General features: G+C 40.1%; 1 protein-coding gene across 2 annotated transcripts in view; it reads left to right on the forward strand.

The window, feature by feature from the left end:
- Nucleotides 1–975: 975 nt before the first annotated feature.
- The window catches only part of Itga8 (integrin subunit alpha 8), a 168,619-nt gene continuing 150,590 nt past the window's right edge, over nucleotides 976–19,004 (forward strand). The window contains exons 1-2 of one of the 2 annotated variants that reach the window (XM_078023365.1): nucleotides 976–1,688; nucleotides 2,335–2,468. In XM_078023365.1, the coding sequence (XP_077879491.1) occupies nucleotides 1,471–1,688; nucleotides 2,335–2,468 (352 nt within the window). In that variant the 5' untranslated portion in view covers nucleotides 976–1,470. The remainder of the gene's footprint in view (nucleotides 1,689–2,334; nucleotides 2,469–19,004) is intronic. The other variant, XM_005330865.5, reaches the window with a different exon arrangement.

A 19,004-nucleotide genomic window follows, 5' to 3' on the forward strand; every position in this document is an offset into this window, starting at 1 on the left:
ATACTGTCAGATTCACCTTGGACCCTTTCCTCCTGCAATCTCTTCTCTGACCCTTTGTCTTTCCCTAACATTTGGCCTTCCACTCTCTTACTTCTCCCAGCGAAGCAGGGCACTTCTTTTCCCCCATGCATCTCTGGAAATAAGCTTCTTCGTTTTCTCTTCCTTTCAATAACCATGCATATACACACCCTTGCCTCTAACTTTTTGAATCCCTGTGTGCAAGCCCTGTCTCTGCTCTAAAACTGGATCCCTTTGTCTTAATACACTTTCTTGTTATGAAGATCAGGAGATCCATCCAGTCCTATTTCCTGCCAATCCCTAGCCCACTCCTTTTGTACCAGTCTTGTGAACAACCCTTTAATCTCAGCCTTTTTTTCCTTTAATAATGTCCCTGCGACTTTCCTTCCTACAATACCCAAATCTAATATTTGTCTACATCTGTCCTCAAATTTGTTCAAAATACCTCAGAAACTACTTACCTCTTCTGACTCTACTCTCCTTGCTATCTACCCTCTGCCCTATACTGTATGAGCATTAGTCCTGTGATCCTGGAAGCTCCATGTGCTAAGTAAGAGCATCTATACTTTAATTCCCTTCTCCTCCCTTTACCTCCTGGTTCCTGAGTCCTCCTTACACAAGGGACATAGAAAGAGATCAACAGTTAATAGCTGTGCATGGGAACTGAATTTTAACCCTTCAGATTCTAATCCACACCTTTTACTCCTGCTTTGGATAAACGGTACATGGCAACATCCCTAACTTTGCCACATCATAATCACACAGGGTGGAGATTTACCACCAAGTCATTTTAAATACCTAAGATGCCTTTGAGAAAGACCTAAGTAAAATCCCCAACACTTTCTTTATTAGCTGCCGCTTAGGTAGGGAGGAGTTAAGGGAGGTGGGGATTGTTGCATTTCAACTTTAAACTCCCAGTCACAAACGTGGAACCCTGAGTCCTCTAGATGCGAAGATACCAGTTTTACTCCGCCCTTCCCACCCTTCCATCCAAGCGGTGCAATGGGAAGAAACTGGCGCAAACTGTCTCCCACTTGAGAAATTAAAACAACGGCTGGCGGTGGCATAAGGGAGACTCGCATAGTCCTCGCAATGCAACTGCAGTAGAAAGCCGGCAGCCCCAACCAGCGCCACTCTTCCATCACCAGCCTACCAGGGAAACCTCGGGGTCTCGGGCTCCGGTTCGCAGCCGGAGAACCGGCCGCTAGGAGGCGCCGCGAGCGCGCCACCCCCGCCCACTCCTGGAGGAGGGCTAGCGCCCGATCCCCTCCGCCAACCCCCTAGCCCGCGGGGCAGGCAGGCGGGACCAGACACGGGGACTGTCACCGCGGACGCGCCGCTCCTACCGACCCGGGACGCGAGCATCAAGGGAACTCCAGGCGCCACCCCGCCATTTGTCCCACCGGAGTCCTTGTCTCCCGCTCCCCAGTGAGCAGCATCAGGCAGAGGGCGATGTCTGCTGGGGCCCGCCGCGGTCCCCGAGGCGGTCCCCGGAGGAACCGGGCGCAGCATTTCGCTCCCCTCTGGTGTTTCTCGGTCGGGTTGGGGATGCTGTGGACCCCTGCCTCACAGGCGTTCAACTTGGACGTGGACAAACTCACCGTGTACAGCGGCCCAAAGGGCAGCTACTTCGGCTACGCAGTGGACTTCCACCTACCTGATGCTCGCACGTAAGTCGCTCTCCTGGGGGAGGTGGCACGCGTGCGCGAACCCGCTCACAGGTCAGGTCCCTGCCCCTTTGCTGCTAGCACCCGAAGGTCTCCCGAGCTCGGAAAGGCAGCGTCTGAGGTCCCACCTCACTGCTCACCGGGGCTTCCGTCCCGTTTTCGGCTCGCCATCAGCCTTTTCTTTCCCTTTGCACGCTAGATGTGCCTTGTGAACTTTGAACTAGAGAAATGCCACTGCAAAGAACTCCTGGTTAAAAGACTCAACTCCTGCATCCCATAAAGGAGAGAACGGGACCGAAGTGAGCCAGTTAAAATGGTTAAAACAAAAACCCAATATGGTGCAAGTGCTGCTGGTTGGCTGCAAGCACCTGGGCTCCTGTTCTCTACTTTCTCCCCATGGACTCTCATCTCACTGTATCTACATAGCTCCACCTAGAGAAGAATTAGGACCACTCGCACCCTCTTCCAAACCAGGTTTCTGACGCCCATTTATTTCCAAGAGGAAATCAACCTTAACACTCTCTCCATCATAAATATGCTGCTGCCCTCCACCCCTACTCCAGTCTCAGTAGACACGCAACTCCCGAGTGCAAAGCGTGCGCACAGTTTTATGATTGCCACCAGGTGACCTTTTCCAATCCTTTCGCAGAGCAAGTGTCTTGGTGGGGGCACCCAAAGCCAACACCAGCCAGCCGGATATCGTGGAAGGGGGAGCCGTCTATTACTGCCCTTGGCCCGTGGAAGGATCTGCACAGTGCAAGCAGATACCCTTTGACACCACCAGTAAGTGCTATTTGTCATTCTGGACTCTTGGGCCCTGGTTTGAAAGAACCAGAGCAATCCTGGAGTCAACTTCCCACTTTCTTTGTATTCAAAGTCCTGTTCGACTTTTCGGTATTGCGGACGGTGCAGGTTAGAGAAATAAGTTTTCAACCCTGAGTGAAAATGTTTAGTGAACCCTTAGAGAAGGAACAGTATCTGACCTTGAGTGTTTACTTGCATCCAGGTAATTTTTTTTTTCTTTTTTCCCCTCTGCTGTCCAGAGGTGAGCATTTTTAGGGTGAGTGGACGTTTTGGAAAATACAAAAGTTACATCTTAACCTAGACCATGAAGAGAATGTGGTTGCTTCCCAAGGACTAACCTGGGAAAAGACAGATTCTTAGCCCAGTTCCAAACTCCAGAGGCAAGACTTAGCTGACTTAGCTGCAGCAGACCCAGACATCACTCCATGTTGCTGTTTAATTCTTTACAGAAAGAAAGAATTTTCTTTCAAAATATTGGACATTGGATGCAAACTAGTACAGGCAGAGTGTGGATGGATTACATTCATTTCCAAAATCCCTAGACAGATGTTTCTTATTTAATTAAAGGAAAAATACATTTTAAACAATTCAGTCTGGTTACGTTTCCTCTGTGTTTTCTCTTTGGGTTCTGAGAAAATAATTTAAATGTAATGTGTTCAAAAACATTAACACTGAATGTTTTAATTTTTACCACCAAATTTTTATGAATTCAAATGATATGTATTATCAGAAAGCTAATCACTTTCCAGAAAAATGTGAATATGTCAGCTCAAATAACCCTTTGAAGACCAATCTTTTAAAATCCCTTGTGCACTGCTCAATTATTTTATAACATCATTCTTTGTGTATTTTGTTGGTATCCTAGTATGCATTCAGAACTTATGTAGAATGTCCATTTTAACAGAATTTTGATGAAATTCATTGGGTGGTATTTACTTGTTAATTTATACCTTTTATGCTAAGGAGAAAAAGTATTTCAGTTTTATGAATATGGAAATCATTTTTAAAAAATTCTGTGCAAGAATTATCTTGACTTATGACCAAACTAAGAAAGTCTTCCATAAAAGCATTTTTAAATTATATTTTTCATGCCTGTCTATATATGGTCATAATAGCTTATTTGATGTTTCATTAAATAATTCAGTTATTTCATAACCAAGTTTTATAAGATTTTTTCTTTTAAATTTAAGGATTGATAATGGAAAAATTAAGTTGCTTAATGTTACTTTATGACAGAAATTCTTTAATTAGTTGTTTTATCAGGCTTGAGATGCCTCCTAGTTATTGACCCTTAGTTTAAAAATAAACTTCCTATATCAGAAGAATTGATCAGTTAAGCGTGAAATTAATGCCATTCTAATCATTCATGCCCAAATCCTTTGAATTTTTTAAAATATTTAAAATTCAGACCTTGACAAGTAAAAGCATCCTTGACATCAATTGAATTTACATTCAGGAAAATAAGTGTATATTTTTGACACATTCAGTTTGTTTTCACCAAGAAACAATCTATAGTCATGGAAATGATTTTAATAACCCACCTAGGACATTTCTTTGCATATCAAGGCAGGATCTAGTTGGTGTAGTTTTCCTTTGTTAAATGGAGAATCAATGTCTGCCCAGATAAATTACACCTGAACAACCACCTTCTATACCCCCAATCCCAGTAATGCCATGATTTAGTAGATTAAAAACTAGAAAATCCAGGCATTAGTATGAGTTTTTAAAAACTGACCACTCCTAACCAAGATTTTCTGGTGTTAAATCACAATAGGAAAAACTTTCCGAGGTTCATTCTAAAGCACTTGTTTGGAACTTTGAATTCACTTTCCCATAGAAAACTAATGCTGAAAAATTGGGCTTTGGTTTCTAGAATAGCCTACAGGAATGCCTTTCACCCTTTCTGTAGCTGAATTATATTTGCAGTGAGAAACATGTCTCTCTCAAAGGGCTTCAGAGATTGATGCTGCTGGCTCTATACTAGATCTTACTTTGAAATGTGTGGAGTTTTTCTTGACAGGTAGACAGATGCATCCTACTAATATCAACTATCATTGTAGTAATTTGAGGACTCATAAATGGAACAAAGTGGGAGGGGGCAGGAGAGAGAAAGATATTCCTGAAATAGTTAACTGAGCAGGAATTTCCCTTTAAAAAAAGAAGAAGCAGCAAGGCAGGAAGGCTATACAAAGTTTGTAAGAAATGAATGGTTCATGATGGAATGAACAGGGCAGTGATCTGTGGAAAAGAGTTTCTCACGAAGAGAGGTGGGAAATTTTTCTTTGGGAAAAGAAAGTTCTCCTCGTTAGCCATCAGGGGGTACTGTGGGCCCAGAAACCTTGGTTGCTGCTGGGAATGGCCTGGAAAAGGCGAGATGAAAAGGAATCAGGACCACAGCTGGGTGCTACTGAGTGGGTGCCAACACTTGGTACCCCATTTCCACCAGTTACTTTATCCACATGTCCTGAGACAATGGAACTGGCTGTGAAGGTGAAGAAGGACCAGCAGAAACCAGTAGAGCTAGCTCCAATCAGAGCAGGCACTTTTGTGGGCAAGAGTAGAATCTTGGAAAGATAGAAATGGACCTTGCTGACTCTGGGTCTTGCACTCAATATTGCCAGTCGTATCCCATTTATTGATTACTACCATATACCAGTCACTTGGTATACGTGATTCCTAATCTGTAACACGAATAAGGAAACTGACTTCAAGGGTCTGGTTCAAAATCCTACCATGGCATGATTGAGATGGAGGTCTGCCTACTCCAAATCTAGCCTCTTCACCTTGCCTCCCTCCCAAAGATGGAGAGAGGATTAGTTCTCATGGCATGCAAGTTCAGGGTTGTGACAGGATCATGAGAGCCCCAACAGGCACTGTGCCCCTTTCCTGACTTTTCTCCATCCACCACCACCCCAAACTCTGACTCTACAACAGAAGTGCCCCTACAGAGAAGAGCTACAAGTAGGAGGAACAGCTCTGCTAGGAAAGTTGTAGAAATCAGAGGTTTAGAAGCAAGGTTTAGAAGTTTGTCTTGGTTGTGTATGTCTCTGGTTTGCTCAAACTCCCATAGAATCATCCCCAGAGTCCCCTATTATGTCCAGAGTTACTCTCTGCCCAGTGGCAACAATTCACTGTTTCCCTAAAAAGAGGAAGCAAATGTCCCTGCTTGACAATGTAGTGGCTCTGACTGGTGAACACCGACAAACTGACATCCACAGAACAGTTTGTGATGTGCAGCACAGTATATATATATATATATATATATATATATATATATATATATATATATATATAAAATGTTGCCAGGATATCTGTGACTTTTGCTGTCTTGTACCTCGTCTACTCTTACTATCATGTCTGAATTCAAGATGTGCCAAGTAGGTTAACCTTTTAATAAAGTTGTTTCCACTTGTTCAGGCCTCTTGGGTGTCTGTAATTTAGCATTTTGCAGGAGTAACCAACTACATTTTCTCAGCCTAGATACTAAAGTAGATGGGCCTATAATTTAGTCTCTGAATCTGGCTGTGATCCTGTACCTCAATTTAAGATCAACCACTTTTGAAAAACAAATAAGCTGTCAGTTAAATTTTTCATTAAATAATAATGATTTATAGCTTATCATTTAGCTTGGATTTCTGGGAGGTTTTTATTATTATTATTTTTAATTCAAAAAGAGAGGAAGCTTGGACTTTGCCTAGCATTTCAAATGCATGAATACTATTAAATTCTGCTCCTTTCAAGTAAGGAAAAGGGAAATTTTAAGGAAGCATATGGTGGTGGGGGAGGTGCAAAGAGTAGATAATTTTCCTGCTCTGCACAAAATCAAATGGTTCCAAAAAAGCACTTCTCTCATCTCCCTTCTGTCTTTCCCTCGTACTTCAATAGAACAAAATTCCTCCCATCACCAAATTGATTTCTTTCACTTTTGCCTCAGGAGCTCTCTGAACTATGCTGTATCTTAACCAACTTAAAACATCACATCTGCCCCATTCATGCCTCTCTTCGCTAAGTCTACTCCAACATTGATTTCTTCTTTTTTCCAACACTTCCCAAACCCATGTGAAGATTAAATAAGGATGGCTAGATTACAACCCTTCTGATAAAAGGGGGAAAGAATGAAAAAAAAAATGAAACAGACACTTCATTTTTGGAATAATGAATGGGTGATTTGCAACAATAATAGCCAAAGCAGAGTACATGAAATATTTGATTGTTTTCAATGCTCAAATGGCACATTTGGAGGAGGAAGATAATGGCTTGTGCTAATAGATGATGATAATCATCATAGCACTGACATCAGCAGAGTCAGTACAGCTGGGATACATGCACAATTAGGGACCCACATAAAAAGGGAACAGGAAAAGCTGGGAGGTGCCATTGAGATTTGGAAGTCATCTGAGAGACACCACTAGAATTAGCCTGGCCTTAATTTAGTATCTTTGTGCTTAAAATAAGTAAATGAAAAACCCCTTCGAATGGAAGATGATTTGGTTAGGACGTTTCAAAGCTCCAGAACGGTAACATTTTTGTTGGAATTGTGTTTTAGCTTGAAGACCGGAAGCCTTTGTTTGGGGGGTTCTGTTTTATTTTGTGTCGAGTAAGCCCACAATAAGAAGCAGCTCACAGCATCTGTTTCTGTGACTGGTACAGGACTGGTTTTTGATAGTATGGGGTGTGCCCTCTTTCTCATGTGAGGCTTGGGAAACATATTGGTCACATAAGTCTTGCTTTTTCTGACTTGCCCAGAAAAAAATTAGGTTTTGTTTGGGAAAAAAGAAAAGAAAAAAATGTAGGTCAGAGCTACTCAAGTAGATGACAGAGGAAATAATATAAATGTGAAAGATTCAGGAACAGCAGAAATCTATGGTCCAGTAAGCTCAGTTGTAAGGTTAAAAAAAAAAAAGTGAGGGGGAGCCCAAATATTACCTATTTCTTTTAAGAATTGATAATGCCAGGAGTAGAAAGAGTTTTGTTATTTGCATGCATACATATATATGAATAGAAATCTTCCTGTAGCGAGTTCTGATCCCACTGAGTCATCAGGTCTTGTTTTGCTGAATGTTTACTTTTTCTGCAAGCAGTTCTCCAGTTCACAATGGCTGCTATGTCTGAATATGCGGACCTGACACAGGCAACCACCATGCATCCCTGTAAGGATCCTAATTGGCTCAGACACCCATGCAACAGAATGCAATTGAGTCTTGATAGGAGCAGAGAGGAGGTCCCCACAGCACAGCAACCAAGGAAGCAATTAGAAAAAGGAAGTCCTTGAAACTCTGGCTAGAAATAGGAAACAGACCTGCTCTACGGATAGTTGAGTAGTATGGACATAGGAGCCTGTTCCTTAATCTGCAAAATTCTTTCAAGAAGCTAGAAGTCCGTCGGAGGGAAAAGGCTGCCAGGTTCTTGGCAGGAATCCTCCATGCAGCAGCTGCAGCCTTTTGGAAGAATTGTCCAAAATAGTCTTGACGTTATCCTGGAAACAAAATATGTTTTGACATTTCAGCTGACTGGCTGAGATGAATGAATTCAAATATTACCCCATGTGTATAAAGAGTTCTGTACCCGAGAGTTGTATTGATGAAGAGAATGGCCAACATCATTAAGAGCTCCACTGAAGTGTGTCCTGATTGACACCATCCAGACACACAGACATGGATTTTTTGAGGAAGATAGAAGAAAAATGGATCATTGATCTTATTAAAAGCACCCATTCATCTTTTAACCAGTCAACATGCTTCAGACCTTTAAGTATGTAATTTTCCAAATACATTTGAATACATGTTTAAAATATATCTTTTTAAAAAATATTTTATTTTTTAGGTGTAGATAGACACAACACAATGCCTTCATTTTTATGTGGTGCTGAGGATCGAACCCGGGTCTCGCCCGAGCTAGGCGAGCATTCTACTGCTGAGTCACAATCCCAGCCCCCTAAAAATATATATCTTTAATACATGCTTTAAAAATATGTATTGGGTAAAGCAAGGTATATCTGAGTGATGAATCCTAAAATAGATTTTAAATAAAGTCAATTCTGGGTTATGTTATCGGGAGACTTTAGATGTGCAAGCAAATCATGATTCACTGATTGAAACTCAAAATTAGTCCACTCAGTGCCTCAGTTGGACTGTTATGGAACCCAGGCAGGCAGTCCCTTGATGGATGTCTCCAGACATCCTAGAAGAATTCAAGCTCGACCTCATCTGTGCAGAAAGACCAGAACTTGGATCTCTGATATTTAGTGTAGCATCCCAAATGTCTGCCAACTTGAGAATCTTTTCTAGATCCGTAACCATTAATGAAAATGAAAATGATCCTTTAGCTGTTGTGTTCTTTTGGTAAAAATAAGGCATTGGTTACAAAATTAAGTCTTTCTAGAAAAATAAATCTTTCTAGGTATTGGGGGGGGAGAGAGCTGACTTTGAAGGGGGAGTATAAGGAAATTCAGGGAGGGTGATGGAACTTTTTGAATCATTATTATGGTATGTGTGTATTTATCCAAACCGATAAAACTATGTATCAGTAAAAGTGAATTTGATGGTGTGCGAGTAAAAACCAAATGAAAAGAGAAAAATACCTCCATGGATAGTATGAGAGAGCTGTATATATGATCAGTTTGGTTTTTCTGACCATTGCTATGAGCAGGTTGACAGTAAGATCTTTGATAGCAGGAAGTTCTGATACAATAGCTCTTGGAAGTCTAAGGTCATATTTTGTGACTGAATAACATAGGCCACTGCTCCCAAATAAGGGTGAACAACAAAATCATCATGTAGGACCTTCTTTTTCATTCTGTAAATAAAGGATAGAATGTTCAGCATGTATTTGGTGGAAGAACTGTGAGAACATGTTGAGTAAGAATGACCCCTGTGCAATGCAGTGTCACCCTGTGTCATTCCTCTGTGCTTATGAAACGCAGGCATGGGACCCCTCCTTGGTGTTCACTAAGCTAAGGAGGTCTCACTTCAGACACGTGTTGTAGTTATCCACAAAAGTACAACTGCACTGCAAGGCTTTTACTTATTCACATTAGGTCAACGTTTTTCTTTATCTCTGGTATTTGACATGGGAAAAGAGATTTGGATATGACATTGCAAAAGCCTCTGTATCAATCTGCCCAGATTTCCAGGCCATACAGAAACTAGGGAGAAGGATACACACCATTGCTACAGGAATAGGCTTATTAAAGGAGCCCAGGTGGCCCAAATTACACCCAGCATCCCTCCCCGAGGTAATGATGGAAGCCAACTCCTGGTAGCTGCCTCCATTGTCACGTCCTGTGATTTATCCAGATGTTTCCATCCAACGCTTCTTGCCACACGGCTTGCACAATTTACCTCCTTCTCCCAGTTCCTCATACCGCAGGACAGTACAAGTACATGGCAAATATCCACTACATACACATGTCCCGCCTCACCCTGGGCCTCAGTTCTTAACCACTCAGAACTTTTTATCTTTCAGTGATGACTTTCCAATACTTTCAGCTCTTCTTTCTCCCTACATTTTCCCCCCAGGATATATTATTTCAGAAATTTATTCTAAAATCATTGTGAGTCCTTTTTGTGGAAAAAAAGGGACACAACACCTAGAAATGTTTCAGGCTGCCTGAATATGGATATAGTCCATTAAGAATGACATAAGATATATGATGAAATAGTATACAGCCATAAAAATGAAGTGCAGAAAGCATCAACATTAATATGGAAGATACACTTGTTTTAATGTGAAATGAAAAACAAACTCCAAAATTGTGTCTGCAACTTTTTGGAAGAGTATGAGAAGGGAAATGAAACCAGGTGATATGCATGGTAGAGAGTGGGGACAAGTTGAGGACTGACAGCTGGTATGAAAGTCATATCTTCAAATCTGCTGTCAGAAACATCTACCTTTTCTCGCCACATGATATGCTCCCTACCACAAGAGTTGGGTTTGGGATGAAAGCCTCAAATAACTATGCCATTTGAGTGTTCCAAAAACATCTTCAGGAAAAGCCATTTGTTGTAAAAAGAAGTAAAATTGGTGCTAATCACATGTCCCTAAGACAACCTTTTTTTGTTGCATTTCCTTTCTTGTGGTCTTTTAAAGGTACGGATACCATTTTGATAGGGGCAGATAATAAATAAAGGGTTCAAAATTTAAGTAAATTGGAATCGCCAACCTCCTAGGCATGCTTTGGCATATGAAATGTCAGAAACAATGAAGATCCACTCCAGGTGTATAGAGAGTGTGCACTGTGTCTTCTCCCTCTTTCCCAGTAGGGAGAAGTTGGACACGTGTATCCATTAGGAACCTCCATGAGCTAGGATCCTTGGGTGGTTTGAATAAGCAGAACCTTCCTGTCAACTTACATGAAATATATAATATGAGCAAGAAATAAACCTTGGTTGTATTAAGCCAGAGATTTGAGGTCATTTGTTTCTATAGTCTCATCTTGGCACCTTTTGGCCTACTAGTACATGTGAGGAGCAGTAATAGCAATAAATTCTACCCCACGAATCCAGTATTTTTTAAGTTCATGAATTCTTAGTGCCTTTTCTAGAAAAAAAATATGCATGATGAGTCTCATGGGAAGAGACCAAATGCAATCATCTCTGCACCTGTTGGACACAGAACCAGTTTTTACCCTTCATGTTCAGTCAAAAACGAGATTCTGGAAAATGCATTTACTACCCCCAACTGCTTTCTCCCTTTTCCTTGCTCAACCCTTATTGCTGACAAATATGTCGATATACTTTTCATTTATAGAAACAGACACGTCTTTACAGAATTCTGAACAATTTACTTGGGTCTGAGTAATACAGTTTATCCCCCAAAGAAATGCTCTAAATAGATTTTTAGCTCACCTTTGGGGCACATATAATATTTTAAAGGGGGGGGAACCCTTCTTATTGAACATAGCAGATTGAGACCTAATCACCAATTCATATTGTGAAATTGAACACCATATCATGACTTCAGCTGAATGGTTCAGTGGAATTGAAAATAAAGCTGAGCATTTGTGACATTGCACAAGCAGTGTTCTTCTAGACCCTGGAAGATGGCCACAAAGCTCAAGGCCTTGCCCATGTATGGTTTACAGTGAACAGCAGGGACTAGATGAGAAAAATTAAGGTAACGTTGAGGGGACAGAGTCGGGGAGTGGGCATGTTATTTTAGGTTGGGGTGGCATTATTTTTCTATTGCTGCTATAACAAATTACCACACATTTAATGGCTTTAACAACACAAATTGGTTATTCTACAGTTTTAGAGGCCAAAGTCTAAAATAGGTTTCCCTTGAATCAAGGTCTTGGCAGAGCTATGTTCCTTCTGGAAGCTCTAGGGACAATCTCTTTCCTTGCTTTTTCCAGCACTCACAGCCTGCCCACATTCTTTGGCTTATGGCCCTTTTCCATTTTTAAAACTAACAATGTTGGGCAGAATCCATCTCCACTGTCCACTTCTTCTCTGTCCTCCTTTTCCACCTTCAAGTACCCTGGTGATGACATTGGACCCATCCTTGACCATGCAGGATAATCTCCCTCTCTCAAGGTCAGATGATAAGGGATCTTAATTCCATATGCAACCTTGATTCCCTTTCTTATGCAACAACATATTTATGGGCTTGTGGAATAAAGGTGTAGATTGCAGGGAGACCTATTATTTTGCCTATCAAAAGTGGTCAAAAATTTTTCATTGAGTAGCTGATATTTGAGTGAGGGTTTAAATTAAGTGAGGTCTCCCTGGGAGAAGAGCCTGGATTGTAGCAAAGTCAGCGTTCAAGACTAGAACACTTCCCTCAAGACTAGAGGGAGTACTAGTGTGCCTGGGAAATGGAGCAAAGGCCTCTGGCCTAGAGAAACAAGTCAAGGAAAGAAGGATAGAAAACTGGCCAGAAAGCCAAGTGCATATAGGGTTGGGGCCATAATCCCCAATAATGAACTCTCATATGCCATAATCCCAAATATTGAAATCCCAAAAGATTAAAATCTCTGAATTCTAAAATCCCTGAAGTCTAAAATTTCAAAAAATATAATTTTGAAAATATAATTTTAAGAATTTATCTAAAAGACTATTTATAGTTTTTAAAGGAGATTTATGTGAGACACATAAAAACAGGACTGAACACTTCATAGACCTCATGGCATTATAAAGCAGACAATAAGAAGATTCATAGTTTTGCAAACATAAATTCTCAGTTATACTAATGACAGTTGTGAGTGTGACAGCTGCAAGCAGATGTACCAGATGCATAAAGAAATGGTCAAAAAGTGAAGCATATAAATCTATCTTACTATGGTTGATAATTGTGTGCACCTGGCTTTCTGTCTTCTCTGAAATTCTGTGATGGACAACCTAAGCTTTTGCAAGATCAATCAAAAAACCTCTGTAGGTAACCACTGCATGCACAGTTGCAGAAAGAGCTAAAATATTGAGAAATTTTACCTTTAACAAGTACAGATGTATAAAAAGAACATCTCTTTATTTATTGAGGAAATTCCAAGGTTTTAATGTTTATATCAATGCTTGCAAGCTTAGTCAATTATTTTATATAATAAAATTTCAGTGTCAATTTTTCAAAAAATACTTCAAGTGAATTATGACTCTTGAAAAGTCATTACACAATTAATACTGCTATTATTGGAAAAGATGCAAAGATACAACACATACAAAGCAAATTGTAAAAAGAAAATGATAAGGATTTAAAATAGTAAGAGAGAAAGAAAGAAAGAAAGAAAGAGAGAGAGAGAAAGAAAGAAACCGAGAAAGCCTGAGGTCACAAGAAGCTATTGGAATAAATCCTAAAGTTCAAAAGCCAGGGAGCCTGGAGTTCTGATGTCCATGGTAGCACAAGAAAACTCTGCCCGAGTTTTCAGAGACCAATTCACCTTCCATGTTCATGATCTCTGGTTCTCTGGCTAAATGGATACGTTAATCTCTGGAAACACTCCCCAAATGGTGCTTTACCAGGTTTCTACATATTCCTTCTGTGTAACAATGCATCTATTCTACAAACAACCAAAAATATTCCCCAGAATTCGGCCTTCAATCCCTCTTAGATAACCTTCTTCCCCCTCAATGGGAATTGTGGTTTGGGGGATTTCAACTTTTGGGATTTTAATATTCTGGATTCTAATCTTTCAGGATTATGATTTGTGGGATTTTTGACTTGAGATATAGATTTTGATCTTTTGGAATTTCAATATTTGGGATTATGGCTTTCAGGATTCTGTCTTTCAGGATTATGATCAGATCTGGAATCAGAATTTTGGATTTTATTAAATGAGTGGTGGGAAGCCCAGAGTGCCTTTAGAACAGGCAAGTTAACATGATTTGAATTATGTACTTGAAAGGATCAGTCTCACTTCTGGACGAAAAACAGCCTGGGGCCATGTCAGAGCATGAACAGGAGCCTCTTCTCATTGTCCAATAAAAGAAACAGGGCTTGGCTTGAGGCAGAGCAGATACCTGAGAAACGGTTGGACACGGGATTAGAAAGTGCAGTTAGTAGGATATCATTATGGGTCAGATGAAGAGTACAAAAGAACATTTTGACTTGAGTTTCTGGAGGAAAGAGATCGACACAGGGAACAGTGGGGAAAAGAGCCCATATGGGAGGAAATATCAAGAGGTGAGTCCAGATATGTGAAATTTGAGACTTTAGTTGGACATCCAAATGGAGGTCAAATGGGCAGTCGGATAAATAAACCCAGACCTCAGGCAAGATGTCTGGAGGATTTAAATTAGGAATCGGAAGCATGTGGGTCATGTTAAAGAACATGACTTGAGGAGTGAGTGTGGACAGAGAGAAGAGAAGTGAATCAAAGAAAAAGGAACATAAAAGAGATAAAATCAAGGTTGAGGCCACCCTGGAGCACCCTGAAATTGAGAAAAGCATTGGGAAATAGAGGAGGATGCATCAAACCCACAAATGAGCAGCAGTTAGGTAAAAGCTGGGAAGCTAAGGAAGAATGTGGGTTGAGTGAAGTGAGGACTGAAGTTTGAACATTTGATTTACTAATTGAAGATTATCAATGACTGAAAATAGTAGTTGCAGGGCAGTCTATCAAGAAAGGAAGTGGCAGAAGACAACAGGAGACATCAATGCAGGCAGACAATTTTTAAAGGAGTCTTGTTATAAATAGGACCAGAGAAATTTAAGCCAAGGAGCTCTCATCAGGTATTAGCCTAATAGAAATTATTCAGAATACACGAAGAGGGAATCCACGAGGATCAAAACAGAGGAACTGTGCAGGAGCACATTTCTGAGTGGATGAGAATGGGTGGGATTCTTACATAAATGGAGGGACTGGCCTTAGAGCATCACAGAGGGAAGGCAGTTCAGCCTCTGCAATGGGGAGGAAGGCAGAGAAAGGAAACAACCAAAGGTAAGTTCTTGGATTTGGGGGTTGGAGGGGAAAAAAATGATCATTTTCCATTTCTTAGTGAAATAAGAAGCAAGGTCATTGGCTAAGAGTGAGGAGGCAGAGAAGAAGGTTGGGAGGAGAAGACAGTGTGACTGGTAATAACAGAATGACAGAATGAACCAACTAGTGAAGAAATGGGATGTGTCCAAGAAGTCTGAATTTGTTTGTTGAATGAGTAAACTTTTGTCTCTGCTCACCCGACAGAATGGTACCGTTTATTTAGGGTAGGATTTAAGAAGATCTCCTAGAGAACAATTGCATCTTGGATTTTAATCTTCTACCTTGGAAGATTAAATACATTGCAGACATAAAAAGTTTGAATTCTTCAGTTCCTACTTTTTGTAACATTAGGGAGTTACCTTCTTAAAGAAACACAATATGAAGAGTTTTGTGAGATGAATGGTGGGGACCCCTTTTTAATATAGCATTTCTAGAAACAGGGATGAAGTCTAGAGGAATACACAGCTATGAAACAGGAGGGAGTGGGAATATATTTTTTTCAAGTGCTAATGGGAAGTAAGTTTATACAACCTCCATTGTGAAACCCAATCACATCCTGTATTTAAAGTGGTCCTTTGAGATTATACCAGTGATATTTGTGTCAGTTGGCTTCCCGAGATTCCCATGCTGAGAGGTTTTCATTACTTCTTGAAGCAAATAAACAATGGGGCACTAAGCAGAATCATGCTGTGTTCCTGACCGTCCAAAGGTGATATCTAAGCCATACCAAGAGTTCTGATTTCTCAATTGTACCTACAACCATGATATGTGATCCCAGGTAATTACTCCAAGGATGAAAAAACCCAGAGAAAGTGAAAAATTCAAAGAGCTGAAAGCAAATCACAGTGGTTGAGAGTGCTGAGGATGATCCTGGCTTATACTGGTTTCTCATTGTAGAAAGAACCTTGCTCCATGATAGAGAATGGGCTTGAAGGTGGCAAGCCTAGAGCAAGGAAGGTGAGCCAGGAAACTGTGCCAGGAACCAGAGCTAAAGCACATGGTGGTCACCATGGAGGTAACGGAAATAGGGATGGAAAGAAGATGGACTGAGAGAGATTTGGAAGGAAGGTGTTTTATTCAGCTTTTTTTTTTTTTTTTTTTTTTTTTTTGCTGCTATGACTAAGGACCTGGCCAGAACAACTGTAGTGGAAGAAACGTTTATTTGAGAGCTCACGGTTTCAGAGGTCTTTGTCCATAGAAGGCTGGTTCCATTCCTCGGGGCTCAAGGTGAGGCAGAACACAATGGCAGAAGAGTGTGGCAGAGGGAAGCAGCTCATATGATGATCAGGAAGCAGAGAGAGAGAGAGAGAGAGAGAGAGAGAGGTCTTCCTTGTCAGATACAAATATATACCTCAAAGCCACACCCCAACTCCCATGTCCTCCAACCACACCCCACCACTTCAGATACCACTTAGTTAATCTCTATCAGAGGATTAATTCACTGATTGGGTTAAGACTCTTACAACCCAATCCTTTCTCCTCTAAACCTACTTTTATCGTCTCTCATGTGAGCTTTTTGGGGATACCTCATATCCAAACCTAGCAGAAGGATCAACCAGAAGTGATGACTGAATGGAATTTGTAAGCACAAGATTGGTAGTTTTCAAGAATGAGTTCCCTGGGCTGGGGTTGTGGCTCAGTGGCAGAGCCTGAGGCACCAGGTTCCATCCTCAGCATAAAAAAATACATAAATAAAATAAAGGTATTGTGTTCATAAAATAAAGGTATTGTGTCCATCTAAAACTAAAAAAAATGAGTTCCCAGTTTATGGCTTGGTTAATGGGGTTACTATTATATTGGGCAAAACTAATGAACAAGATAGACATAGTCTCTGACCTTGCAATGCTTCCTATGGAAGACCAGTACCTGGCATCTCTAATCCAGGTATAAGTGCCATAGCAGCAGAAAGTGAAGAATACTTTAGGTGTGCAAAAGGACCCCTTTTCTGACTGAAGGGGGGGGGGTTGATGTGTCAAGGAAGGCTTTTCAGAGAGAATGGCACTAAAGGTCAGACCTAAAGAGTGACATGAATGTGCATGTGTGAACATGAATTAATATGTGCATGTACATGTCCATCTCTGGGACTGGCAGATAAGAGAGAAAACTGCTGTAGCCAATGTGGATGTAGTGAAGCAAGTTGTAAATGAGGTGAAAACTGATGTTTTAATCACTACAATGTAACTGGAGCCAGCTTCGCCTTTCCAACTATTATGTCTTGGGACTCACGGTATTTTGTTTTGTTTCAATCTGGGCTGCCACACATGGCTGAGGTTTTCTCTTTGAAGAGGTCATTCATTCATTTCTTAACCCCTAATTTCTTGCTCTTCTTGCATCATATCAATCAGCGTAATACCCACCCCCAAAATGGTTCATATTGTGCCAGCAAAATTCCACATTATTTCCAGAACATTCCTTATATAAGACCTTAGTCAAGTTAAGTATGAAAAACATTTCAAATGATATTCAATGTAGAAAGCTTATTCATTTTTTTAATTAGTAAGCAAAACTCTAAAGAACACTAGCTAGCTACTCTTGGCTATTCAAAATAGTAGAGTTGGAAATGTGATCTCTATTTTAGGGAAGATGATCTTGACATGGAAATAATTATAGCAAAAAATGTGTTTGGTGATCCACAATAGGAAAACTATATAATAGGAAGGTTGCAATACCATCTATGGGATTGCTGTTCCAAATCCATACATAAAAACATAATTCTTAAAACTCTAAAATTACACATTTATCTCACTTATCTTTACTAGTATTTGGTTATGTATGAAATTGAACATTTAAATACTGATATAAAGAAATGATTTAAAATAAAAGTTCCAGAAAGGAATAGTTTATTTCTCTATAAACTAGAGAAGTGAACTAGAGTCTCTTAAATTCTGAACAGCTGGATGAGTTTATCAAATTTAACAGCAACTGGACTTGAATTGAATTCTAATAGCCTTTCACTTGCTATGTCATATAATTCTTTATATAAGTTTTGTTACATTTTATTATTTAAAAAATTTGGAACAATATTTTTATTGTTGAACAACTTTTATTGTTGAATAACTGAAATAACTTTAATTTGTAAGGAGTTTTGGGCCCTACATTTTAAAACAGCTTTTTAAAGAATCAATTTGGGCCCAGTGCAGTGGTGCACACCTATAATCCCAGCAGTTTGGGAGACTGAGGCAGGACGATCACAAGTTCAAGGCAAGCCTCAGCAACTAGAGAGGCCCTAAGCAACTTAGCAAAACTCTGTCTCAAAATAAAGAATAAAAAAGACTTGGGATGTTGCTCAGTGTTTAAACACCCCTGGGTTCAATCTCTGGTGACAAAAAAAAAAAAAAGTGATTTGGGCAAATTGGCAAACAAGAGGGAAATGTATTTGACAGGATAAAGAGCTGAAAAGGCGCCCTTAGAGTATGACTCAGAGGGAACAGAGGGGTAGCAACTGATTGAGAAGGATACCCCATACCTAGAAATCAGCTGAGGTCAGGGTCCACAGGTACAAGGCATAGGACATTTAGACATGATCCATTAGGAAGACCAAAAAAAAAAAAAAAACTGTGTGCATACAATGCACTATGTACCTATCTAAATATTACACATATATGATATAGATCACTACTCTCTGTTATATATAATGCCCACTTAATCAGAATAACACATTTCTTGAACATCACATGGAAAATGAATTAGTGCGATATTTCCTTAAATACTTGAAAATTCATATTAAGATGACCAAGAGTGTGAAGGCTACAAAGGTGTTCTTTCTATAGCGATTTCTCAGTATTAGGAATTATACGTTTTGATGTCTAGTCTCCTGGGAGAAAAAAAAAATCAATTCACGGTTCATTTTGGGGATTTGTCTGACCACTGCTATTTTATCTTGAATTTTAACTATGAGTGCTCTTCATTCTCACAATTTCAATGAAACTTTTACAGTGCACGTTTGAAGGTGGTAAAGATTATAAACAAATGTTTAAAGATCTCTTTTCCCCTTTTCCTGATTAAAACTGTCTGAACGGCTCCTGCAACAGCTTGAAGAAAGTCCCTAAGGGGATGGATTTGGAAGTGATGACTGAAAGTTATAGGGAAACTTACTGTTTTTCCAG

Source organism: Ictidomys tridecemlineatus, chromosome 10, assembly GCF_052094955.1.
Source record: "Ictidomys tridecemlineatus isolate mIctTri1 chromosome 10, mIctTri1.hap1, whole genome shotgun sequence".
Taxonomy (NCBI): domain Eukaryota; kingdom Metazoa; phylum Chordata; class Mammalia; order Rodentia; family Sciuridae; genus Ictidomys; species Ictidomys tridecemlineatus.